The sequence below is a fragment of the Hippoglossus stenolepis genome, chromosome 8 (genome assembly GCF_022539355.2).
Source record: "Hippoglossus stenolepis isolate QCI-W04-F060 chromosome 8, HSTE1.2, whole genome shotgun sequence".
NCBI classification, from domain to species: Eukaryota; Metazoa; Chordata; class Actinopteri; order Pleuronectiformes; family Pleuronectidae; genus Hippoglossus; species Hippoglossus stenolepis.
The window spans coordinates 13,957,955-13,983,432 of NC_061490.1; the positions used below are offsets into that span (position 1 = coordinate 13,957,955).

Genomic DNA, 25,478 nt, shown 5'->3' on the forward strand with positions numbered 1-25,478 from the left:
GGTTAACTCTGTTGTGACACCTGCTCCGAGCTTATGGTTCCCATGAGCTATAGACGCTGGTAATTCTGTAGTTATCTTTGAGGAGGCTTCATTGCAGCTGGAGAACCAGATTTGGTGAACAGAGGAATTGCTTGGTGCTTCATGTTGTCCTGCTGATGGGGTTTTACATAGGATATTAGTTATTGGACACATGTGGGGGTATTATACGACATGCACCACTGACGGCAGCGGGATCTACAGTAAATCCTCCTCATGGGGTAAGTGCATGTTGTCGACAGGGGGATATTAGCTACTTTTGTCAAAGCCAGATGAGTATTTAGTTACTACCGGAGCAGATGCGTACAGTTTATGTCCAGAAACAGACATTGGATTTGATGGGGAAATAACGATGAAAGAAGCCATGAATGCACTTTACCTCCACTCCAACATTTTCCTATTCAATTCTAAGTGAGCGGCACTGGATGTCATTAGCACAGTGTGTTTGTGTAAGTGTGTGTGCGCGCGTGTGTGTGTGCGTGTGTGCGTGCGGGGATCTGAGGGAGGGGGCGCAGACAGGCTCCCTCGAAATACACTTAACAAGTTACTGTTGCGCAAGTTTTCTGGGGGGACTTTTGAGATGGAGGGAAGCGTGAAAGTGTGACTGGATGAGACTGAATCAGGTAAATGATCATTTATTCATTTCTCCGCGCCGCCCAGAAGACAGCGGGAGACCGTCTAGTTCCTCTGCTCGCACTGTAACACACGGCTAACGACAGCTAGCTAGCTAGCGAGCCTGAGCCGCATTCACTGTTAGCTGCTAACAGGCTAATGACTGGTGCTGTGGCTAAACCTGAACCTTGCTACTCACACGTTGCGATACAACACTAACGCGCTAATGTAGCGGGGTTAAATCTGCCGACGTGTCTTATTACTTGGAGGTAACTGTGTTATCCGTCAATCTGAAAGCTGTCTTACACGTGTAAAGGCAAGCTAGTGTTTGCTAGTGGCCATTAACAATGCTAACGTGCCTCTTTGAGCTCCAAACGCGGCTAGCAGCGGCTAGCACTAACTTGGTACGGGACAGTCGCCGGGTTGATTTAACTGTAATAAAAACTCTGACAGCACTTAGCCACACTCTAGTTCATTTTAATTAACATCCGATAGCTGTGTGCTAACATTGAAGTTAGCATTTATAGCTGCTTATTATGTACCAATGGCTAGTTATCGTGTTGGAGGTGGCTACACGTGCCCAGTGCGTGTGTAGCATGACAGAAAACACGAAGCTCCCGTGGGGCTGGCAGCTTGTGACCGTGTTTAACTTCCCCTCAACCTGCCTCCACCTCCGGCACCGAGCGCTCACCTCCTGTCAGGCTGCTCCTCGTGCGTTTCACACCGGACCGAGAGGCGCCGAGCACCGTGTGAGCCTCGGCCAGCCCCGGTGCTGCTGCTGCTGCTCCCCCCCTCAGCTCCATTCATTCAGAGCGGCCGCTAGTTTCTGAGGAGAATGATGTTAACATGAGAATCTGAACTCACGAATCCTCAAAGTCTTGTATCTTCAACCCGTGAAGTCTGGAAAAAACATTATCTTATCATGACATTACACAAAACCCTGTCTTTAGTGTAAATCGCATTAGTTTGCCTCAAATATCAAACAAGACTAATCTAATACGATTGCTCAAAATGTATTCAATGGCAAATACTTTTGGTTTAAGTGTCCCTCCAGCCCAGATATTCCATTCAATAGCTGCAACTATTTTAATTATTGTCGTCACCTCCTATAAATCTGCAGATTATTTTCTGATTAATCAATTCTGTAATGCATCAAGAAGTTATTATGAAATTACCTCTACAGCTTCCTAGAGCTGAATATGATGCCTCTAGATATCTGGTTTCTGTTTGACATACTACTATTGAGTAATACATATTTAGTTTATATTAAATAACAGAAATTCTGGAGAAGCTGGAAGTAGAGAATAGTTGCCTTTTTGACAATTTTCCATTATAAAATGACAGATATTATTTAGTATCAAAATTATTATTTCTTATTTAAGTAAATGTAATATATTTTATTATTTTTCTATCAATCAACTGATTAACCCACATTTTAACATCATTATCAGCAATGCATGGACAAAATTAATTTAACATTTATAAATATCTATAATAAAAAAATGTTTTTTTTAGAGAATACATTTCCCCAGCATACCTCCTTTCTTTCTATCAGCATTATGCTTAAGATCATAAAGAATTGTGTGAGTAATGAATCTGATTTAGTTTTTTGTGTACTTTGTTATTTAAAATATTGAGAACATGAATTGCTGAATATCAAGCTTACTTCTGCACATGGAATATACTTTATTTAATATCTATTCTCTGCAGTTGCAGGTCAACACTGGAATCTGCCACAAAACATGTCGCATACAAATGAATTAATCTTGCAGCTAAATCCACAGAACACAAATTGCTAATCCACAGTCACACTCCTCTGGGGCTCGATCTGACTTGGTGGTCGCAATGAGTCTTTTTAAACAGACCCTCGTTATGTGCCTGAGTTGGACAACAAGAATGGCTGCTTTACTGTACATTACTATGGCATTGCCCGAACATGAAGACGCCCTTGAGATAGAGATGAGCTTACTTACCAGCATGTGCTGGTTTATCAATACCCAGGAGGGCTTTTAGGCTGCCTGCGCCAATTTAATCTAATAATAAGAATAATGTGATTTTTTTTTTTACCCCCCCTCCTCCTTTCTCTCTGTAGCCCAAAGGTACCAGATGAGTGTTTAGTAGAAAACGTGGGGCTCCGTGTTGGAGTGCTGCACCGATGATTTGAACACAGTTTGTAGGTGAGTGCCTTTTTTTCTTGGCTCTGTATTATTATGAGGACTTTTGTGCCTTTGTTGACATTGTTTTGATGGACTATCTTGTTTTATTTTTAATGTTTTTTACAGTTAAAAAACATGGTCTATGATCCGAAAGTCCTTACTGGTTTTTGTCCATCTACCTACTGAGGCTTTGAAAGGACTGTTCTTGCCCCATTCTGTGGGGACAGCATGTCTGAGTAGAGAGTTCCCAGGGACGACTCAGTGTGTGGCTGGCACAACCAGACCCATCCTTTGTCTTTCAATAGCCTTCTTTGTGGCTCCATTAGTTCCCCAGTGCTCGCTGTGCTACCATGTGCATTAAACCCAAGAAAAAAGTCCTCAGTGCTATTTTGTGTCTCCATGCCTTCATATATCCATGAGTCCTGCAGTAATACACTTTATCAAATGTCTCAGAATGCTGCTCTTTTTTTGACCTGGCTTGTGTGGTAATCTTGGTGAACCCACTTTGGGCAGGTTTCCTCCCTTCTGTAGAACTCCTGAGTTCATCCGTCCTGAGCTGGGGAATAATAAACATGACTGTGGCCAATGAGAAGTCTGGCTCAGGTAAGTCACCACAGGCAAAGTCCTAAATAGACTGTTGCACAGGAACTGTTGCAATGTTGTGTGCAAAATTTGGACATTTGAACAGAGATAGCTGTGTGTTTGATCATTCACATTTGTCCCACTGTGACATACAATAGCCACACATGGCAGAAAAAAACATATTGCTCAGTGTATCGAGCCTGAAAAAAAAAGAAAAACAGATAATGGACAACTTATTCCTTTACCAACCAAAAATTACAAATCCTATTTTTATGGAAAGAGTTACAAAATTCAATTTTATTTATTTTACTGTGTTATATTGACTGGTAAATACTTGCAGTTTATGTTGTGCTCTTTATGCAAACCCAGTTATTTTTGCCTTAGTTTCTTGCTGGGAGCTCAGCATCCACAAGGCAGTCCTGTTAGTAGAACAATTCCTTTGTGACTCTGCGTGCTTGTTGCTGCTGCAATGGAAATGAGGGCTGCTCTCTGTGAATTGGCCCATTGATTGAGTGTCCACTTATTGTTCCTCTCTTGTAAGCTCTTATTATGCTCCCAGTGTCTTGTTTTTTTTTCATTGGCTTAGAATTTCAATTATTTGCATTATTACTGGCAGTAAGCTTCGTTTATCACTAACATTTCTGCCTGCCTTTATAAAGCGGTAAATCCTAAACTCAAAGTGCATATTCTGAACCCAGCAATGCAGCAGGTGTTGGACAACCTGAAAGACCTCCCAACAGGCACAGGAGCCAAAGATATTGATCTCATCTTCCTCAGAGGCATCATGGAGAGCCCCATCGTCCGTTCCCTTGCTAAGGTAACACACACACACAGACACACACACACTCAATCACTCTAGCTACTCCAGTGCTCTGTCGCATGCACACACACATACACAGTCCTAGTCTCATAATCTAGTCATCAAGCTCTAGCTGAAGATGAGAGGAGTAGCAAATGTTACGACGAGCCTGAAGAAATGAAAGTGTATGAATCGTCACATCACCACATTTTCAAGATTATGTTTATCTCTTCCTGACAGTGGGCTCATCAACCTAGTTCAACCAGGCAGCTAATGTTTATTCATATGTGGAATGGGCTGGGAAATAGAGAGAACTGCAGCAAACTGCATCTTGTAATGTGCTACGACCTTGGTGTTAATTAATCATGCTGTGTGCCAACTGTAGAAATATCTACTTGCCAAGGTGAAGTCTAACCCTGCCCACTGTGTGTAGGGTGACAGTACAATTCCTGTGTCTGTCTTAAAATAAACAATCCAATTTTCCGTATTTGCTGACAGTGTGGTGAACAAATGTCTTGCATAACAGAAAAACTGCTCCAATGCAGATTGAGGTGATCAGGTTCAACTACTATGTGTATAAATAGAATGATTTCTATATAAAACCTGTCACCGAGGGACGTTCTTGTCCTCATTTCCTACAAACGGAGCTCTGCTGTCTTAAAGTGTTAGATCATTTCCTGGTAGATGGGCCAATGAGTAGTTTAATGTCATTTGAAATAGTGCCGATGGAATGCATCACTATTTCTACAATTATCAATTTCTGTGTCTGTTGTGTATCACTATAACAGTTTGAGGAATAATATGACATTCTGATGGTGCCTCACTATAATTTGATATACAATGTGTGGAAACAAGAGTGTCAGGGTTATATAGTGCTGTATCAGTTGATGTGTAACAATATGGTGATGATCTAATTTCCCTAAGCCTACACCAGGCTGTTGTGCTCATCCAGTAGTGCTAACAAAGCACAGCAGTTTCTCAACCGAGTTCCCTGAAAAATACTATGTCACTATATACAGTACATCCATATTGAGACACAAACATAACCAAGACACAAGACTGTGTCCCTTTTGTGCACCCAACTGTCTTTCTACTGCTGTTTCATCTGTCTGCCTCACGGAATCAACACCAATCAGTGCTTTTTGCAATCAGTCGTCATCATTTCTTTTTCTTCGTGTGCTGTTAATCTTTTTCTTTTGTCGTTGTTTCCATACATGCATGTTTTTGCAGTGAATTAGTAGATTAGTAACATTGATAACTGTAAATGATTTGATCAAGTTTTGATGTGTAACTTAATTTTTCTTCATCCCTAATTTGACAAATTCCCTCTGTGTGTAGGCCCATGAGCGCCTTGAAGAAGTTGAGCTACAAGCCGTGCGGGACGATAACGTTCAGCTGGTCACAGAGATCCTGGATTCCCTCAACGAACTGCCAGAAAAAGATCCTGCTGCTACAGAGCTCGTCAATATCTTGCAGGAGCCTCACTTTCAGGTACAGTTTGGCCTCATTCCCCTGGTACACAATGTTAGTGTGTTTTCAAAAGGGCTTGAATAGATCAGAGCTTTGTGGATTGAATTTCGTTCTGCTTGTGTGGGAATGGATGTCAGAGCTTTTTTACTCCAACTATTGCCTAATTTCCCCTGAAGTGCCTGTTAGGCAGCCCTGCTTCTTTGTCAGTCTTTATATTCCCCACCACAAGCTGCAGCATGGGAGGGTGGGGGTGTATTTCCTCGGGCCAATAGCAGGCTGAGTTATGTGGGTAAAGTGAGGGGGAGAAGACTGTGTCACCTACTGTTTCAGTAAATCTTCCCATTTGCTAATGCAGCTTGTAGTGTCTGACCAATGCTAACTCTGTCTTGTGACTGCTAGGGTAAGAACAAGCCTGGTTTATCTTCTCTTCTTAACAATCGATCTGCTGTCAGTGCAAAACATCTTTTCTGAAGGAATGTGTAGAGCAATGATTTATGTCTTAACGCTCATGTTAATGTGTCAGATGTGTTGGTCACTGTTATTTTTAGTATATTGGTAAATTAACCGTAGCAGTTATTGTTGTCTTTCTTAATTAGAAAAAGCTGCAGGAAATCTACTCTAAATATCTTAAAATACAGAGATTGTGAGTCTGATTTTCCCTCTCTCCTCCAATCTTTCTGCTTCAGTCTTTGATCGAGGCTCATGACAAAGTGGCTGCAAAGTGCTATGAAATGCCACACGCTACGGTGAACAGCCATGTCTTGATGACCAGTTCCCTCATGCCAGCTGATGCTGTCAGGATGATTGGCATCCAGAAGAAAGATGGGGAACCACTGGTAAGTTGGCCGGGCACTTAAATCAACCACGGCTCTGCAGAGGGAACATGTCGTGCTCCTGTTAGGCTGTAAATTGCTTTACCCATCATGGTGTCCTCTTTTATCGACCACTTGTTAAAACAGAGTGACTCAGTTTTACTTGGTACCTCAACATAAGTGAATTTTTATCTAGAGCACCCACGCAGACGAAACCTACCAAAGAAATAAGCCTTGCGTTAGATTTATGAAGTGCGGACGTACGATACTGAATGGCTGCTACTCTCTGTCAGGGTGTGACGTTCCGTGTGGAGCGGGGAGAGATGGTGATCGCACGGATCCTGCACGGCAGCTCGATTGACAGGCAGGGCATGCTGCACACTGGGGACATTATCCGCGAGGTGAACGGTCGTGAGGTCGGCAGCAAACCCCATGAACTCCAGGAGCTGCTGAAGGACTGCAGCGGGAGCATCACGCTCAAGGTCCTGCCCAGCTACAGAGACACACCGGCACCCCCGCAGGTAAGGGAGAGGGATGCTGCCTGTTATTTTTCACCTGTGGGAACTCGGTGATCCTTTATTACAGGAGAATAAGTCAGTTTCATTCTCATTTCTTCTGTTTGTGCTCATCTAATCTTTCTTGAAATCAGTGCTTTATGTGTACAGCAGTGTTGATGGGTATGTGTTGGTGTATTGAGGCTCTCCAGTAGTTGTACAGTACCTGTCAGTGATTGGGTGAGAGCTTCCTGACCTGGCTGATCCCAGAATACCACCCCCCTGAAAATTGAGCCCTTGTGGGGTCTATTAATAACACCCCACACACTATCTGTATGGTATACACCACTCTATTCACTGGAGCACCCCCCCTCTCTTACTGTAACAGGCACACACAGCAGCTGACACCGAGGAGCAGTATGTAGGGTTATGTCAGACACTGACCTTTGTGCTGGGGAGGATCAAATTATCTCATTCTCCTGTTTGCTTATGTATTTGTTGGTTTATAGTCATGGTTGGAGTTTTAACTTCTGAATGAGGCCAGCCCAGTATCCTGGTGATTAATCTTTCATAAACACAATTTTGAATATAGTGAATATTTTTTGCTGCTCAGACTGATCTCATGGGTGAATCTGTCAAAGTTTCATCTTCTCCATGCTCATCCACCTCGTTCCACCTACTGTCCTTAGAGCCGTGTTTAGACTAGAAGAACTGAACAGCACCAAGGCAGAACAGACAATAATATGAGTGGAAAGGAAGAGAACACAAGCAACCTTCTTTTAGCTGCTTCATCAGGAAAGGAAGTTGAGATGCGCTCATGATAGTTATTCATGGATCTTATCAGGCCCATTCATGGAACTACTATCTACGAGTGTGTGAAATTTGGTGCAGCTTGATTGGAGTCACGTTACTGGTGATATAAGTGATTGATATTACCAAGTAAATATGATACAGTTATGTTAATGTACTGCCTGTAATTTAACTCTCTCATATCTTGTCGTAGGTTTATCTAAAGCCACATTTCAACTACAACCCGACCACAGACAACTTGATCCCCTGTAAAGAAGCGGGTTTGGCCTTCTCCAAGGGAGACATTCTTCACGTAGTCAACAAGGAGGACCCCAACTGGTGGCAGGTGAGTAAGCTGTTGCTGTGTAATGGTGAACCACCGTGATACTGACTACAGCTGCTGGGCTGATTAGGGGTTGTGGCCAACTATTTGCCTGTTGAACATTACAAGAGGTAGTTAAAGATGAGGAGGAAGGTGTTTGTGACTGATACCTAATTTCTGTATGTGATTTATTGAAACAATGATTTCTGAACCTCTCTGATTTCCACACAGGCACGCAAAGTGTTTGGTGAAGCCACTGGTCTCATCCCCAGTCAGTTCTTGGAGGAGAAGAGGAAAGCTTTCGTCAGACGAGACTGGGACACTTCGGATTCTGGTCAGTATAAGTCATGTTCTCTCCTTCTCATCATGATACCAGCTGTTACCATTTATTTATCATGACAGTCAAAGATCTCTTGGCTTTAGCGCCACCAGTGGTGACCTAACTTTTTCTCTGTGTGACTCAGGAATGCTCTGCGGAACTCGAACTGCAAAGAAAAAGAAGAAAAAAATGATGTACCTGACTTCTAAGAATGCTGGTGTGTATCACCACTCGTTCTAATTTTTCTACATGCAATATATTTTGACAATAAGTGCATATATAACAATACAGTGCTAAATCAGCCTGTGTATCACCTTGAACAGAGTTTGACCGTTATGAGCTGCAGATCTATGAGGAGGTCGCCAAGATGCCACCGTTCCAGAGAAAGACACTTATTCTGATTGGAGCTCAGGGAGTTGGCAGGCGGAGCCTGAAGAACAGGCTCAATGTTGTGAATCCTCTGAGATACGGCACCACTGTGCCATGTGAGTGTGCGAAACAAATGGCTAAGGCAACTTAACTGTATATTTGAAGGTTTTCTGTCTTGGTACATGTTACACCTTTCCTCATCTTTTACCATCAGTCACGTCACGACGTCCCAGAGAAGAGGAGAAAGACGGTCAGAACTACAGCTTTGTTACACGGGAAGAGATGGAGAAGGACATCAAGGAAAGCCGCTACCTGGAGCACGGCGAGTATGATGCCAACCTTTATGGTACCAAAATTGACTCGATCCACGAAGTGGTGGATATGGGTCGTACCTGCATCCTAGACGTCAACCCTCAGGTCAATTTAACACACACACACGCACACTCAATTTATAGATCGTCATCTAAAGATTTGGTTTGGACATTGTCTTTTTTGTTGTTGTTGTTGTTCAGGCCCTGAAAATGTTAAAGACTGCTGAGTTTATGCCATTCGTGGTGTTTATTGCTGCTCCTGAGCTGGACACACTAAGAGCTATGCACAAAGCTGTGGTAGATGCTGGACTTACTACCAAACTACTCACGGTAAGTTTTGAGTGGATTTCAGTTTCTCTAAATAGTTACATATTATAACGGTTTGGTTAACTGTTGTTGCCTCATTTTGTACCAGGAGAACGATTTGAAGAAGACTGTGGATGAGAGTGCCAGGATACGCCGGGCCTATAGTCACTACTTCGACCTGACTATTGTTAATGACAATCTGGACAAGGCCTTTGACAAGCTGCAGGAAGCTGTAGAGCGATTATTCATAGAGCCTCAGTGGGTTCCAGTCAGCTGGGTCTACTGATGTAATACCCCCCCCTGCTGGATGGACATGGCTGTGGGAGCTGCTAGGCCTGGGACAAACAGGGACACAACCCTGTTCTGCACACACACAGACTAAGTGTTGGACATCAGTCCTGTGTTAATTTGGGCCTTGCACAAAGCTGCATCAGTGTCACCTGATCTGAAATGCAAGATTCCTTAATAGCACACTATGCAACTGACAACACACAGGAAGTGTACTTATTGGCAAAATATATTTTTAAAGAATTCTTTCTCTTCGAACGGATTGGAAGAAATTACTGGCCAATGTGTCAGGGTGTTTTAAAATAATAACAAAAGCAGTGTTATTTTCAATTTACATCAGTATGTAAGATAGGTAGTGTATTTATTTCTCAAATCAGGAGGGTTTGCTCATTGAAAAGGACGATACCTCAGTGTTACAGTTTACAGTGTGTATGCCTCAGTACGTCATCTCATTTCGTCCTTCATGTAGAATAGAGTCGTATGTTTCTCAGACCTGTTTCCTTGTGAAGGCTACATTTATTCTCTGGTGTGTCATTAATGGCAAATGTCTTGGCAATCACTGTTTGATGTTGTACAGGAAGAAAAAGTTGTACTGCAGTGTTTACCCACTTCTCTCTTTCACTCAAGCACAACAGAAGTGGATTATGTTGACGGTCATACATATGGATCATGTGCGTGACTGTTTGACCAGTGAATACGGTGCTGTGTTTGTCTGGGAGAAAGAAACTTTCCACAGGACTCTTGAGCAGGGTACTGCATTTCAGTGAACCATCCCTTTTGATGTGATATTACTAAAAAACGTAACAGTTTTTAATAAAAGTTCATATTTACTTATAAAGGTTATATTTTACAAGACTTCAGAAAAGATGTATTTTCAGATGTGAAATAAATGATGTGTTTTATAATGATGTGCTTTGTATTTGCAGTTTGATTCTTGTGGCAGAATTCTTTGACAAATGTGTTGAATGTGTTCACAGTGTGAAAGAGAAGGAAATAGTTACAACCACAGCTGACATGGTCACATTTTATTTTTCCGCCATAGAGAAAAATATACAAAATATCAAACTTGAATTTAAAACTTAAAGAAATGTGCGTTTAATCTGCATCAAAAGTTAAAATATTACAAATTTGCAAAAGTGGTTGAGAATGAGGTCTGTGGTTGGCACATTAAAAAACAGGTCTATGGGGAACAATAACATGGTTTCATGAGGAAGTGTCACAAATATAGTACAGTTACAATATTAGTGCAGAAAAACAATCTGAAGCCACATCGAAATGTGTAAGTGCAAGATGTCCCGACAGCCTAAGTGCTGAGACATCACATTAGATTCCACGTAATATAAGTAGTGTTTATTTTACTTTGTTCCACGCCCACTGAGAATTCCTTGATCTGATTGGCTTGAAGGTTTAGATCAACCTTTGGTAACACACAGCTGATTACTTAAAAGTTGATTATTTCATTATAAATGTCATTTTCTATAAAATCAGTCAAAAATCAGTCCCCAGAGTCTACGTTGATGTCTTCACATAGTTTGTTTGATCTAAAATCCATAAACGCGACAAATATTCTTCTCAAAAGCTTTGAAGACTTGTCATTGATTAGTGATTGTCTTTTCATCGACTAAAGCACAAAGTGACTGTCTCATGAGTAAATGAAAGTAATTAACGCACCGTAAAATGCAAAAGTGTTTTAAATAACATTCTACAGCACCAGATTGAATTTATAAAACACTGATAAATAACACTTCATGTATGTGATCCCGTGCACCTCATGCAGGTGTGGTTAGTAATAGTTTCTGGTGGATTTGAAGGCATCTTCAATTCAAACTCCCAGGGTTAATGAGGCCAGACCTCTGACAGCGATGCACAGGACCAGAGGAAGGTTCCCCGACTCCTGGTTTATTTCTGTCCTCACGGTGTCCTCGTCTCTCTTCAGGCGCATGTTGGAGGAGGCGAACAGATGTGCAGTCTTTTCATACACGTCCTCTGTCAGTGCAGTCAGGTGTGCGCTGCTCAGCGGCAGCTCTCCGCTTCCTGACGCACACTGCACCTGGAACAGGGGTGAGACAAAGTTTAACATGCAGCTGGAGCTATGATGCATCACTCATGTAACATGTTGTGTGGTTTTCATTTTGTACAAACCGCCTTTACTCACCAACAGCTCCATTGTGTGTAACACTGAGTGGCTGCAGCACATTCCCAAGACGGCACGACAATCATTGGTCATCTCTGAAAGGTGAACACACAGATGAGGGATGAAAACAGAACTTCAGGAAATTGGGGTTTTCAGCACATCCTACACGCTTCTCCTCATGACATTGAAATGATGACTACTAGAGACTGACCGATTTATCAGTTGGTCAAAAAGAATCAGACAAAATGAGCCTTTCACAGACATAGGATGAATGACGTTACTGCACCCCCGCGATTAACAAACAACAGATTTCTAAATGTCCTTTTTTCCACGAGCTGTTATTTTTATTCAAACTAGCTGATCTGGACCAAATGTCTACCTCTGTCAAAATACCCTGTGATTATTGCTGCAAACCAATTTCCTTACGGGGACAAATAAAGAATTTAAATTGTATCATTTGCAGATAAGCTCTAAAAACTAAACATTTTATTTTACTGAATAAACAACGCTGAAAATACATTTGACATAAAAATATGTTTATTTTCCTAAATAAAGTTCTATATATTTGGTTGCATTTATGTTTTAATTTATAATAAAGTTTATGGTTGAACTTACATATTTTTGTCATAAGGGTTTGAAAACAACATTTTCAGGAATCATTGGCATTTATTATTATATATCAACAAAAATACCAGCATCGGTCCCAAAAATCCATATCGGTCGGGCTCTTCTTTTTACAGGACTTCAAGCAACATTCAACTTAACTAATGTGTAAAGTAACAAAGGCTGCACAGAGAGTACTTTTACCCACCGTCCAAGGCGCTGCTAATGAGGTGGAGGGCTGTGAGGAGTGATGTGGCCTGGCCTGTCTGAGCTGACTCTGCTTCACCACACTGCTCCACGAGGTCCAGAATTGCCTGGATGCTCTGTGTTTGGCTCTCTGTTGTCATAACATCACCCAGGACAGAGCTCTTATCCCCGCACATCTGGTCCAGCTGAGCCAGAGGAACACACCCATGTTTAACAGGCAGTCGTATCAGAGGTTTATGGTCTTAACTCCGCGTTATCATTGTGCCTCTGCCCTGTCAGGGCCTCTCTGTCCCACCTACCACATCCTGAAGTGCACTGACTGCTAGTTGATCCTGCATAACTCGAGTGAGTTGCTGGAGCAAAGAGGACCGTGTGGAGGCAGGAAGAGTCGACAGCAGCTGGAAGTGATCACGAAGTTGCTCCAGATCTGTTCATAGAAAGAAAAAGCCATTCAAATTGACTCCAAACACAGAATGTTTGCATTATGTAGCAGGCCACTAAAACCCGAGGCCGAAGTCAACTGCCCAATACCAAGTACGAGCTTTAGATAAAAGCTTCAGGTCAAAGCAGACGTTTACAAGAGATTATCAAACCATTCTGATAAGACCCCAAGGTCGTTTGTGAGCCGGCACATATTTCTGAACACGTCATCACCTACAGTCACATGTTCCACGGCTGCAGAGAGAAAAACAGTAATTTACCTTGTTGAAGGCGGCTATTTTCAGAGGCGTGCAGAGCAGATCCGGACGCATCCCACAGTCGTTTCTTAGCCTGGCCGTCTACTTCAAAACCTCCTTTGGTGTCTGACATCAGACACAACTCTGAGGAAAATACAGCATGTCACATTTCAGATATTTAATGGATTCAGGATCAGTTGTTCTGCTCAAATATGCAAATGTGTTGATTTAGCTGATGACTCCTCACCATAGCATCCATCTTGTTTGATCTCTAGTTCTATGAGGGCGTAGGCAATGGTAGTATGGGTGGGAATCTCCATGGTAACATTACTGTCTTTACTCAGGCTCCCGTTCTCTTTCAGTGAAACCTGCAGAAACAATGATACAGCAGACGTTTGACTAAAGACTCTAAAACAACAATTACTGCTGAAAAGTAACAGCTGCCAGTGATGCATCCTTCACCTATGAATCTGTATCTTATTATGCAAAACAAGTGGGAGTCAGTAGAAAAAATGATGTGTGGCTGAAATTTAATTTAAAATCACTTTTCAGCATTAAGTGGCACAAAGTTAACTTCCACTTGTACAACTTAAAAAGCAAAGACAAGTTAAATGCAGAGCTGAAACTCATTCAGGGAAAAAGAGACCTTTTATAAGCAGTATATAGATAATGGGTTGATAACAAGAGACATCATGAGATAGTTTCAGTTTTACTTCTCTACCTTGGAGAACTTGGGCCCACAGAAGGTGAGGCTTCCTCCACACTCTCCGCCCTGCTGCACCTCCTCTATGACCGAACAGGGCTTCGTGGTCACAATGCGCTCCTTCACAATCCCCAACACCCGCCTGTGCTTCTCCTTGGTCTGCAGGATCAGACAGTGGGACATGTCCAGGGCCCTGAGACAATGAATGCACAGCAGCACCAGCGTTATATTTTTCACTGGAAAAAACAAAATGTCTTAAACTGATTTTAAATTTACATGTGAATAAAACCCTCTTCAAATAGAAGCATTTTCTCTCGTGAGTGTTAACACTCAACTGACTGTGTGTTTTGTGTGGGGCTTTATGAGTGGACAAAGATCACTGCTGCTGTGTGAATATCTCTGACAGAGTGTGAGGTCAGGTGTCCGGTGTTTTGCCGTCAGGACGCTGGAGACAGGTCGGGGGAACAGACCTGCTTTTGGATCCTTGCAGCAGCTCCTGCACATTCACTTCTTCTTTTTTCAAACTGTCGAAGGACGACTGGAGCTTGGACGAGTCTTTGCCGTGCAGGCTCACGCTGGAGTGGCTGAGGTTTGCGTTCATAGCCCCCTGAATGTTGTCCCCATACGTCCCGTTAAACTTGATGAAGTCTAACTCTATGGTAACTGTGGAAACAGGAGAAAATATGGTGCAGTGCATGAGCTCTCTCGGCCACCGTAGAAAAAGGGTTTTCTGTGATTTAATGCTGCAGATATTCAAAGCCAATGCATGTCCTTATACAGAGTGTTTGGTGTTTACCTGGCTGTAGGAGGATGTCTCCTGCCAGGATGTCATTCAGGTTAAAATCAGTGGGGAGATACTTGGGCTTCTGCCAGAACCAGAAACGTTTCCGCTTCACCACCACAGTCAGCAGCTCAATGGTGTCATTGAGGCTGGACACAGGGATCAGTAAACCCCCGTTATCCACCTCCTCCACAAAGTTCCTGGCGGCTGTGGCAAACATCTCCCACCTGGATGGATGGAGACAAAGACCGCAGCACTCATGTGGGCTCAACTGACTTTAAACTATGATCAACAATCCTTCCACCGTCCCCATAATAACATCAATACACTGAATGCATGTATATCTGCCTGAAGCTAACATGCTAATAGCATCAACAAACACATCAGCCTCAGCTGCTTTTCTCAGGATCGAGACTTCAGCTGCTCGTGAAACAAAACTAGCATCGTGAATAAAAGAGAAAACAAGTGTTACCGTGTCCCCGGGTGATTTGTGTTCTGAGGAAGCAGATTAAAAGTTTCCTCTGAGCTCAGACTTTAGGAACAGACAGTTCTTCTTCACGTCAGTCTGCGATCAGGCTGTGTCTGTCCTGCACAAAAGACGCGCCGCCCCCTCCGCAGGAAACTGTGGGCGTGTCACTGAACACTGTCAACACAGCAGACCTATGTAATAATATAAATAATAAAAAATAGCAATTATTATTTGTAAGAATTATAACAAAAAACAATAACAATAAAAAATACTACTACTACTACTACTAATAATAATAATAATACTAACAATAGTCGTATTTTTCCCTCAGCCTCAAACATAATTTTAAGAATATAATAAATGACATAAATAAAAATAATAAATAAAGCCACATAAGTTATTTAGGCCACATTGAATGAATTAAAGAACTTCAAAGGGTTTAAATATGATATGAAATACACTTTTAGATTTTTCTTTGTCAAAGCTTCAGGTTGGAAACTTGACAACAACAACACTGCAAAGTTCACTGTCTCTTTTACCCTATGAGTACCAATGTGGCTCTTTGCTGACACCTAGAGGCCGGTCTTTGGTGACTACAAACAGACTTCACTGTCTTCACTTAACTTGTTGTGTTGTGTATTATCGTCTTTGTTGACAACCAGTGCTTTTTTGGAAGTTCTTTTTAACACTATATAGAAACGTCACTGTTTTTCTCTAATGTCACTCTGACCATAGTCTGGAGGAGGCAGGGGACATGGCCACAGCTTCATGTGCTCTCTACATACCAGGATCACATGAAACAACTTTTTATTTGAGATTTATTGAGACAATCTAACAATATTTAACCACCAGAAACACAGACATTTTATGTGGTCAGATGACATGGCCCTGGTGGCTCACCTGACTGACGCCCATGCTCTGTCCCAATACCAGCGGACAGATCCCAACTAAATGCAGAGGTTTATTTAGAGTAATATGAAAACTTTCTTTAGAGAGTTGTCGTCAGATAATAAATGTGTATAAAAAAGTGTTTCCTAGTCTTGATAACCACTCACGGCTCTTTACAGTACAGTTTTGCCACTCACCCTTTCATACAGTACATCTATGTACAACACTGTCACTCATACACAGCCATCAGGGGCATTTAGGGGTTCAGTGTCTTGCCCAAGGACACTGTGGAATGCAGAATGGTAAATGGAAATTATGGTAATAGCCAAGTTGCTTTCAGTGTTTTGCACAAACAGCCCCAAAAAAAGAAATGACTCAACAGAAAGAAAGCATCACAGATTTTATTTGAGCTCATGGAGCGTAGCTTCCGACACTTTTGGTCACAAGTCCTCCCCGAGTCCACAGAGACGACGGTGCGAATGGATGAAGTGAAAAATAGCTGGATTTGATGTTTGCTACAGCAGCTCATTGGTGCACAATCATTGACGCAGTCATAGCAAAAAGCTGTAATTACTGTGATGAAGACAGAAAGAAAAGGTCAGTAAGGATTACAGTTCATGTGTTCTTAAGAAGTCCTTACAAAACATACATTTAAAAAAACACTTAACATATGCAACAAAAAATAAATTAAACAATATGAGTACAAGCAGTAAGGCATCAGGCAGGTGCAGAATAAATATTACATGTGTTTACTTCATGACTGGCATATCAAGGCTAGTTTTATCTCAGAGGTAGAGAATGTCCATGATGAGACGGCAGCTATGTGACCAGTTGTTTGGTCCATGTTAAGCTAGTGTAGAGCAATAATTAATGGAGACTTATTATGCTCATGTTCGAGGTTCATAATTTTCCTTTATATTATTTCATAAAAAGGTTTAGAAGCTCTAAAAAACAACACTTCCTCATTCTGCCAATTGCTGCAGCTCCTCTTTTCAGCCTCTGTCTGAAACACTTGGTTTGTAGCTCCTGTCTCTTTAACATTAGAGGTGGGAATGTGGGCAAAAATCTGTTTACATCAATCAACTTTTTCGTAGTTTAATTGCATAAACATGTTTACACAACTTAGATAAGCACTTGCTATTAAGGCAACAACTTTGATGAACTGCAATAACGAAGACAGGATTGGATGTGGACGGCAAGACTGGGATACAGAGGTCACCAGAACCAGCCTGGGTCACAGTAGAGGCTGCGCAGGTGGAAAATGTGTGCGAGGTACATTTCAGGGGTCACCACAGCACCGGGAAATCTATGTGGGCGAAGCCGAGGTCCTTCCTCAACTCCCAGTACGTGTTGTTGCTCAGCCACGTATCGTCCTTTGACCTCCTGAGGGGGAAAAAAAGAAATTCCAGATAGTAATGATGAAATGATTGTGTTACCATGACAAGCTGCATGTGACGTTATTAAACATACACTATCTCTTTTTGGCCACTAGGGGGTCTTTCAATCAAAACGTTTTTTTTGAGAAATCAGGTATAATGTTGACAGCACATGTAAAGCATAGTAAGTGTACATATATATACATCTATATATAGTTATGCATGGAAGGAAAAAGGAAAGCGTAATAATGATAGTAAAATTAAATAAGGTAAATTATACCTGAGAGATAAAGAAGCAGGTGTACATAAGTGTAAGGGTCTCTCAATCCTAACAATAACAGAAGACCTAGTTTGATGACATCGTGAAGCAGTGTGGGATCATGGGAATTGTTGTCTTCACCGACATTGCTAATGAAAATCTATATGATGAGATAATGTATTAAAGTTTTATTTGCGTTACAAAGCAATGAATAATCGTGATGAATTATCGGTCTAGTTGTTGCATTATGTATTTCTAAGCTAAGAAATTCTCACTTCTCTATACTTGACTTTCTTTAGAGAGGAAGTCTTGGCTACCTGAAGAAATGAGGCTGATGCGTGGCATTGCTCTCCTCCAGGACTCTCCGTCTTTCTCTCTGCAGCTGTTCGATCCTCTGCTTCTGCTCCTCTGCCGCCTCCAACTTCCCCTCCTCCAGCAGTCTGGCAGCCCGACACATCCATTATACAAACATTATAAAACATCTTCAAATATTCAAATTTATTCTCCACTTGTGTGTGCCATTATAACTCAATTATGGACAAATAGGAAAACACATGAATCAGGATATTGAAATAAATTTGCTGCCAAATGCTTCTTATTTCTGTGTGGCGCCTTGTGGCAGCAGCCTTCACTTAGCAGACTTTTAAACCGTGCAAATGTCATCTCAAGTAATGTTGATGGATCTGAGAGTTTCTGAGGTCACTTACTATTTTTAACATGAGCATTGATGTGTCTGTTTTTGTGCTATTTTGATCATAGCGTAGGGTGTGCACTTTTCAAGACGGCTCTCAAGCGTTCGAGATGTGAGATAAAAAAAGATGTGTTGCTCAGATATTCACTGGCAATGTTCTGCTTTTTGATCTCATCATATCACAATACTTTGGCAGAAATCTAGTGTTTCTTTCAGTCTTATCTTTCAGGATATTGCAGAAAGTCCAAGCTTACGTGCATGTGAATATACTTTTATTTTCCCATCTGTTGCTCTAACCTTTGGTCAACTCGTAGTCTGGTGTCTGTGGTTGGTAGCAGCAGTTTCAGAGATGGGTCCAACTCATTCAGTTCAACAGCAAACTTTGTAAAACCATAGTACTGCTCGTGGTCCACTGGCATTGCATCTGCATTGCAAAAAAAATAACCATGGCGTTAAGATATCATAATAGGGAGACATATGTTATAGAGGTGCACAGTTGTTAGAGAAACCTGCCATACTTGCTCTCCAGATGCACGTGGCTGAAGGTGGGTCTCCACAGAAAACCGCCTCATGCCACTTTCCAAAGAGTCTGTGGACGACCTTCCCTTTCTGATCCGTGACGGTTCCCTCCACCTCGTTCACACTAGAATTCCAGTATTTGGCCTGTGAAAACAAGTTGACAGAACGGGTTGATCTCCTCCTTCGCACAGAGAGGACTGTGTCCCTGCAGCTGAGAGTGAATGGACAGTGCAGAGATTGTGACGTGAGTCCAGTCGCAGTCAGCAGATGTTGCTGTTGCGTAAACCACCCTGAGCACCAGAGTGTGTTGCGGGGCTGCTGTGCTTAATTAGAAATGAGGATGCATAATGAGTTGTGACATGTTTTGGCTTGTCGTGCCGCGCAGCTTCAGGTCATTCAAATGGGACACAAGCTAAAGCAATTAACCTTCTCCTCTCGGTAAAGCCTTCCATGCACCTGACACTGAAAACATCAAGAGGACCTTTGCTGACCTGCTATGTGAAGACGACCATCTGTGTAGAGAGTTTATAGACTTTGGAAGGAAGTGCAGATTTTACTATGACTGTTGGTGACGTGTCATCAATACAATTCACTGAAAAATGCCTTTTCATTTGAGGTTGTTTTGACGAGGCCTTCTGGGCCTCACATGCTTTGACTTCACTTTTGAGGAGTCCATCTTTATAAAGAATCTATGCTACCAACACTAAGCTATTGCGAATGAGAGAGCTACGGTGATATGGACCAATAATATACTGAAATATATTAAAATACTCAAATATTGTGGGCTTATAAATCATGATAGTTTACAGTATTGGATACACTCATGTCGTAAATGTGTGACAACACTCCTTAAGGCCTCATACTGGTGTGTTCTGGTATCTCACCCCAGCAGCTTTGTAGCTGTGCAGAGGGTTTCACAGTCAAGCACTTCTACAGAGGTGCAAATGTTATTGGTCGACTCGGGCTGCCACGGCCACAGAGCCAGAGCAGTTGTTGGCAGTGAAGTAGACATGGAACATATTTGATTGATTCTCTCCAGATCACATGCTTAATTCTAACTATTTGATTTAGTGAAGTTATTTAAAGTGCAAAGTCTCTCTCTCCTCCTTTGATCGTTGCTCTCGAGCCCAAAGTGAATGTAATCATAATTAGTCTGGGATCAAAATGAACACAAGACACTGCAGGCAGAATTGATAACACATTGGAACAATAATGACTCTGTTAATAAAACCCTATTGAAAGGAGATGTTAGAGGTGGCCAGGGTCTCTGGGTGCAGCACTGAATACTGATACTAAATAAGGTCAGCAGTGAAACAGAACAAACACACTGACCGAAATGCAAATCTCCAATCAGCTTTTTGAAATATCTGCCTTCATATGTAGAAAGGTGTTAATGCAGATTAGCCAAAATGTCGTCTGGACACAACACATACAAAAAGTACTCACTGTTGTGGAGAAACATTCAACTTAAAAGACACTAGTCGGGCTGTAAACAATGCAAATAGAAGATGGAGTCTTGGCCCGCATATCTGCTGTCATACGGTGGGCTCCGAGACTGACCTCACCTTAACAAACGTGATCTTGCATTGGCAAATGTCACTGCTGCTGTTTCGGATGGAGATCTCCCCGTAGTGCTCGATCCAGCGCTGTCCACTGAGAATGTTGTGGATGCAGGACGTGACCTTGTTCCACTCATAGTGGTCTCCAAATCTGAGAAAAAAGACAATTTAAAACTATTAACTTAACCTGCTCCCTCACACTTGTCATGGTCATTGGTGTGTGCAATCTGTGTGTGTGTGTTGTCCAGGTAATACTCATGTTGTCGGGACCTTAGTCTGTTTACACAGTCACATTATGGGAAGTCCCCATGATGTAAATCATTACATTTTAAGGTGAAGACATGTTTTAAGGTTAGGCTAAGTTTAGGTTTAGGTTGAGGTTAAGTTAAGGTTAGGCAAGAAGTAACTATGGGTAGGTTTAGAGTCAGCCTCTAGGAAATCAATGTTATGTCCTCTAAAGTTAAAGAGACAGATGTTATGTGTGTGGTGTGTGTGTGTGTGTGTGTGTGTGTGTGTGTGTGTGTGTGTGTGTGTGTGTGTGTGTGTGTGTGTGTGTGTGTGTGTGTGTGTGTGTGTGTGTGTGTGTGTGTGTATCTCTGTGTTTGTGTGTGTCCTGTGCTGGAGTAAACGAGGCAGGAGAGACTCACCCCGGCAGAGTTACATGAGTTGTGCCCACAGGAACAATCTCCATCGACTTCCCCCAGAACTTGTTCTTACACCTCACATCTACAGGACCAGTGGGAGAAAAGCACATCAACACTCATCCAGAACAACCAGCTGCTCCGTAACATGAACAAAAACTAATAATAGATCCAGCTCATTTACATATTCCTCTACCTTGCCAGAACATGAAATTTTTAGACTCTGCGTGACAGGCTGAGATCGGAGGGTGATGGCTGACCTGACCATGAAAAAAGGGAAACAAAGAGTGGCGTTAGAACATCGATTCAGTGAATTATTATTAGAATGCTGTGATTGTTCAACCGTTACAGAAAATACATTTTAAAAAACACGCATACTTGCTCGGCAACAAATCGAAAGCCTTTATCTGGCCGGTCAGATTCGTACGTCTCTCCCAGGAGCGGGTTGAAAGGCTTTCCACCAGTTCTGTAGTAGCTGGATGCATAGCCTGACACAACAAATGTAGCTATGTATACCTGCATAAACACAAAACAATACAGTTGGTCACTTTATTCACAATTTTCAAGACTGAATAATAAGTTGCGGAAACTGAGGTGGAGCAAAAAGAGACATTAAATTGCGAAGTTGGGAAAACTTTAGGGATTAAAAAATCCCAGGGACCTGAGACAATGAAGTACAGCATACATTTTTTTACGATAAGCCTCCCATTTTAATTCTCAGCACTTCTAATTTTCTCCCCATTTTACTGTAATGAACAGGGCATCTGTCTGAATGCTCCTCACATAGTTGTGAGCCAGGAGCTGAATTAATTTCACATCATAATGGGAGGCCGCACACTGCAGATGTCTTCCACTGCTTTCCATATCACATTTATACACTGTATATTGCACTTTTGTCCTTTATAACAAAGCCAGTCCGCCTGCTGCATCTCTGCACCTCCCACACACACACACAAAAGAACAATCAGCAACTATAAACTGAATCACTCCAAAGTCAGACAGTACTAATGTGAGCTAAAGTGAAACACTAAAGAGTCCGCAGACACATGAATATAATGCGATAAGCAGGGCTGGTAAGAGCTCCAGCACTGGACAATATTTCTTCTAGTCCGGTCAAGAGAAACAAAAGCCAGGAACCACTAATGGGCCATTCGGGGCTTTTACAAACAATCTGCCTCAATACATTTTTTGTATTGATAGAGGTCAGCAAAGCAAGAAGGTTATTGGTTTGAATCCTGGTTTCGGTCGGGGTCTCTGTGTGTGGAGTTTGCATGTTCTCCCCGTGTCTGCGAAGGTTTCTACCAGAACTCTGGCTTCCTCCCATAGTCCAAAGACATGCAGACTGATTGATAGAACATTTTTGACTTCTGACATCTTAGTTTGATAGTTTTCATATTCTTGCCAAAAGTTAGCGAGGATACCACTCCTGTCACTTTGTGCTAATAGCAGTCTGTTAGCAGGAATTGTATTTTAACAGATTCTACGTATGAATATGCAGAATCAGTTTGACTGATCACGTTTGAGCAAGCTTTGGTTATCTCTGGATTAACAGTTTGTGTGGAGAGCAAGAGAAGTGGATCACATTGTCCCAAATGCATCTGCTATCGGCTTTTTAATTCATCATCAGATCATAAACGATGGGATCTACGACTAGAAGGCATTCAACAAACACGAATAGATGAGTCTGACTTTATCCAACATGTTTTAATGTGGGGATTAAACTATTTAACATATTAACCATTGACTTTTACAGGTGCTGGTAGAAGTTCAGAGTCAGGAAAACCACTGAGTGCTGGATGTGAGCATGTGATCTGAGCATTAAAACTATGAGCCAGCCAGCTCACTCCAAAACAGCGAAAGAGAATTTGCCATCTCACCATACGCTCAAACGGGTCCTGTGTGTTGGCGGCTCTGTCGAGCAGCTCGCTGTACTCCAGCTCCTCACACAGTCTCTGCAGGGTGTTGAGCGGCTCATTGAGTTGCACAGGCATCGCCACCTTGGACAGGTCTTTGCCGATGTTGTTCCTGAGGATGTTCCACAGGCTGATGGTGCTGTTGTTGGGACTGGGAGAGGGCAGGCAGGATCTACGCTGACAAAGGGCAGCGCCTTCTTCTGCAGGCCCTGGGAGCAGATGGTGAATGAGGTCAGGACACAGTTGTTTGTGTGGTTCAAACAGCAACAAACAGCATTTTGTCACTGAGCCCTTGAAATTGGACCGGAGCAAGAAGCTCTTTGTTAACCTGAGTTCGGTCTCTCGATTTCTGTCCCATTGCTGAAGTTGGAAATGTTGTCACTGACATCACTGTTGTATGAGTCATCCTCCGACGCCTACAAAAAAAACCATCCAAACTTAAGTTGATAGATAAAAGACACATTTTTAATACAAGCGGCAGCAGGGGACTGTGCAGGCCTCCTTCGACATCCTGTCACGTCAGCAGCAGATCTGGAGATGAATGGTCCCTGAGGACTTGGGGACAAATTTGCACCTCGGCGTGCTGTATTTTTAGATTTAAGTAATTAACTTCCATTTTCACATTGTTTCCGCTCCAGTGGTGAACTGATCAGACGTTTACGAACGAACAATGAAAGAAGAGGAGACAGAAGAAGCGGAGGGCAGACAACATAAAAACTTAGCTTTAATAATTAAAGATGCCCACAAACATAATGGTGATAAAAGGCAAGCTGTTCTCTCAGCGATTGAAATGAACTGTCAGAGAAGGTTGAACAGATACAGACGGAACTGAGTCAGATGTGTTAAAAACCTCAGATGGAAATTTAATTTTAGACTCAATTGTCTGGATTATTTTTAATAAATTAAATTAATTATGTTCTCGCCGCTGTCCTCGATTGATTGTCCTTGATTGTCAACAGGACTATGCAATAACTACAAGACATATTTCCACAAAACTTGGTGGAAGGACGGGACACGGGCCAAGAAAGAACACATTTAATTTCGCTGCAGATGCAGATCAGGGGGGTGCATCCAGGATTTTTATCACTGTCTTTAACATTGTGAGATAGGACATTTCACAGATTTCCCAAGGAACAATTAATGGATCCTGATGAAATAAACCAGGCATATTTCAGGGACTGATCCATGTGTGCAATTTAGTGCAGCTTGATTGAGTTCAAGGGGACTGCTGGTGGAGGTATGTGCTTGACTGAGTGCCATTCTATTTGGTCTGTACATACTCAGTAGGAATACGCAAAAACTAATGGCGGAGTTCCACAAAACTTGGTGGAAGGATGGAACCATGGTCCGAGAGAGAAACAATTCGATTTTGGCGTTGATCTGGACAAAGGGGCAGATCCAGAACTTTATTTTTTAACTTTCTCTTACATAGAGAGTGAGGGAGAGTTTTTTCTTTTTACATTTCACCAATATCTCAGAAAATAATGGATCCATGGATCTTGAAGAAAACAATCTGGCATATTTAAAGGACTGATATTATAGAGTGTGTGCAATTGGTTGCAGAACCAAATAAAAATCTGGATCTAGTGAATTTAAATGCGGTTTCATAAGGGCACTGCGGGGCCTTGGTGGAGGTACGCGCTCTACTGAGGGCCACTCTTTGTTTGCCACTCTACCACTGGGTTGTATCATGCAGCTGAGGCAGCAGTGATGTATCAAACCATCATTGCAGAGTAATTCATTTCAGCCCCAGACATCAGTATTTATAGTCTATTCTACTTATTGATTCTGAGTAAGAAAAAAATCCGTGCGGAGGGTAAAAGCTTTAACACTGACACTTACCTCATTTTCAGAGGAGCTAGCGGACAGCAGGACTTCCTGTGCATCGAAGAACTCGGACAAAGACTCTGCGATGGAAGCTCTGCTCTCATTGGACACTTGGTGCACAAGGGGAGGGGAGGCATCCACAGAGTCCTGTTTCTAGGAGACACAGTGTGCACAGCTATAATTAAGAGCAAGCAGGGAATGACCTCATTGTAGTGAGGGAGCTTGGCAATCACAGGGTCATTCAGAATACAATGTGGAGATAGAGAGAGTATCACAATACACAAAAACTAACAGCTGCGTATTGAAATGACTATAATACAGTCACAGTATGTTACGGAAAAGGAAAATTATTTACTGCATGCTTTCATGTTTCATAGCGGTATAAAGATATTACAGTCTTTTTGTTTTGAATTCATGACGTTCATGTGTGACATCATTTGAACTGACCACATGATCCCCTTCTAAAAATCTGAACACTACAGACTTTACATTTGTGTAAAGGAAGTATTCAGCTACAGCTACGATAAAAGACCTGTTTCACAAACATACTGTATATAACATATTGT

General features: G+C 42.1%; 3 protein-coding genes across 6 annotated transcripts in view; 1 reads left to right on the forward strand and 2 right to left on the reverse strand.

Annotated features, from left to right (window-relative positions):
• The first annotated feature begins 6 nt into the window (after window positions 1-6).
• pals2a (protein associated with LIN7 2, MAGUK p55 family member a) lies at window positions 7-10,573 on the forward strand. Of its 3 annotated transcripts, none has more exons than XM_035163409.2 (14): window positions 7-257; window positions 2,741-2,825; window positions 3,318-3,407; window positions 4,085-4,203; window positions 5,524-5,676; window positions 6,342-6,491; window positions 6,761-6,988; window positions 7,965-8,096; window positions 8,304-8,406; window positions 8,537-8,608; window positions 8,715-8,876; window positions 8,975-9,177; window positions 9,273-9,401; window positions 9,487-10,573. In XM_035163409.2, exons 3-14 carry the CDS (start codon window positions 3,377-3,379, stop codon window positions 9,661-9,663), a joined length of 1,659 nt encoding a protein of 552 aa, XP_035019300.1. In that variant the 5' UTR covers window positions 7-257; window positions 2,741-2,825; window positions 3,318-3,376; the 3' UTR covers window positions 9,664-10,573. The 3 variants fall into 3 exon arrangements, with proteins under 3 accessions (XP_035019300.1, XP_035019299.1, XP_035019302.1); XM_035163408.2 differs by lacking the exon at window positions 7-257 and adding an exon at window positions 519-659; XM_035163411.2 differs by lacking the exons at window positions 7-257; window positions 2,741-2,825; window positions 3,318-3,407; window positions 4,085-4,203; window positions 5,524-5,676 and adding an exon at window positions 5,954-6,055.
• A 102-nt stretch (window positions 10,574-10,675) lies between these two features.
• Window positions 10,676-15,395, reverse strand: gsdmeb (gasdermin Eb). Its single transcript, XM_035163412.2, has 10 exons — window positions 15,243-15,395; window positions 14,786-14,997; window positions 14,460-14,652; window positions 14,008-14,182; window positions 13,534-13,654; window positions 13,311-13,430; window positions 12,909-13,036; window positions 12,611-12,794; window positions 11,821-11,894; window positions 10,676-11,715 (listed from the first exon to the last, which is right to left on the reverse strand). The coding sequence occupies exons 2-10, from the start codon at window positions 14,988-14,990 to the stop codon at window positions 11,488-11,490; spliced, it is 1,428 nt and encodes a 475-aa protein (XP_035019303.1). The 5' UTR covers window positions 14,991-14,997; window positions 15,243-15,395; the 3' UTR covers window positions 10,676-11,487.
• A 1,113-nt stretch (window positions 15,396-16,508) lies between these two features.
• osbpl3b (oxysterol binding protein-like 3b) overlaps window positions 16,509-25,478 on the reverse strand; it is a 35,091-nt gene continuing 26,121 nt past the window's right edge. For both annotated transcript variants that reach the window (XM_035164738.1, XM_035164736.1), the window contains 11 exons: window positions 24,928-25,065; window positions 23,414-23,501; window positions 23,050-23,294; window positions 21,551-21,688; window positions 21,369-21,432; window positions 21,179-21,257; window positions 20,538-20,682; window positions 18,972-19,116; window positions 18,751-18,877; window positions 18,080-18,202; window positions 16,509-17,510 (listed from right to left, as the gene is read on the reverse strand). In XM_035164738.1, the coding sequence (XP_035020629.1) occupies window positions 17,414-17,510; window positions 18,080-18,202; window positions 18,751-18,877; window positions 18,972-19,116; window positions 20,538-20,682; window positions 21,179-21,257; window positions 21,369-21,432; window positions 21,551-21,688; window positions 23,050-23,294; window positions 23,414-23,501; window positions 24,928-25,065 (1,389 nt within the window). In that variant the 3' untranslated portion in view covers window positions 16,509-17,413. The remainder of the gene's footprint in view (window positions 17,511-18,079; window positions 18,203-18,750; window positions 18,878-18,971; window positions 19,117-20,537; window positions 20,683-21,178; window positions 21,258-21,368; window positions 21,433-21,550; window positions 21,689-23,049; window positions 23,295-23,413; window positions 23,502-24,927; window positions 25,066-25,478) is intronic.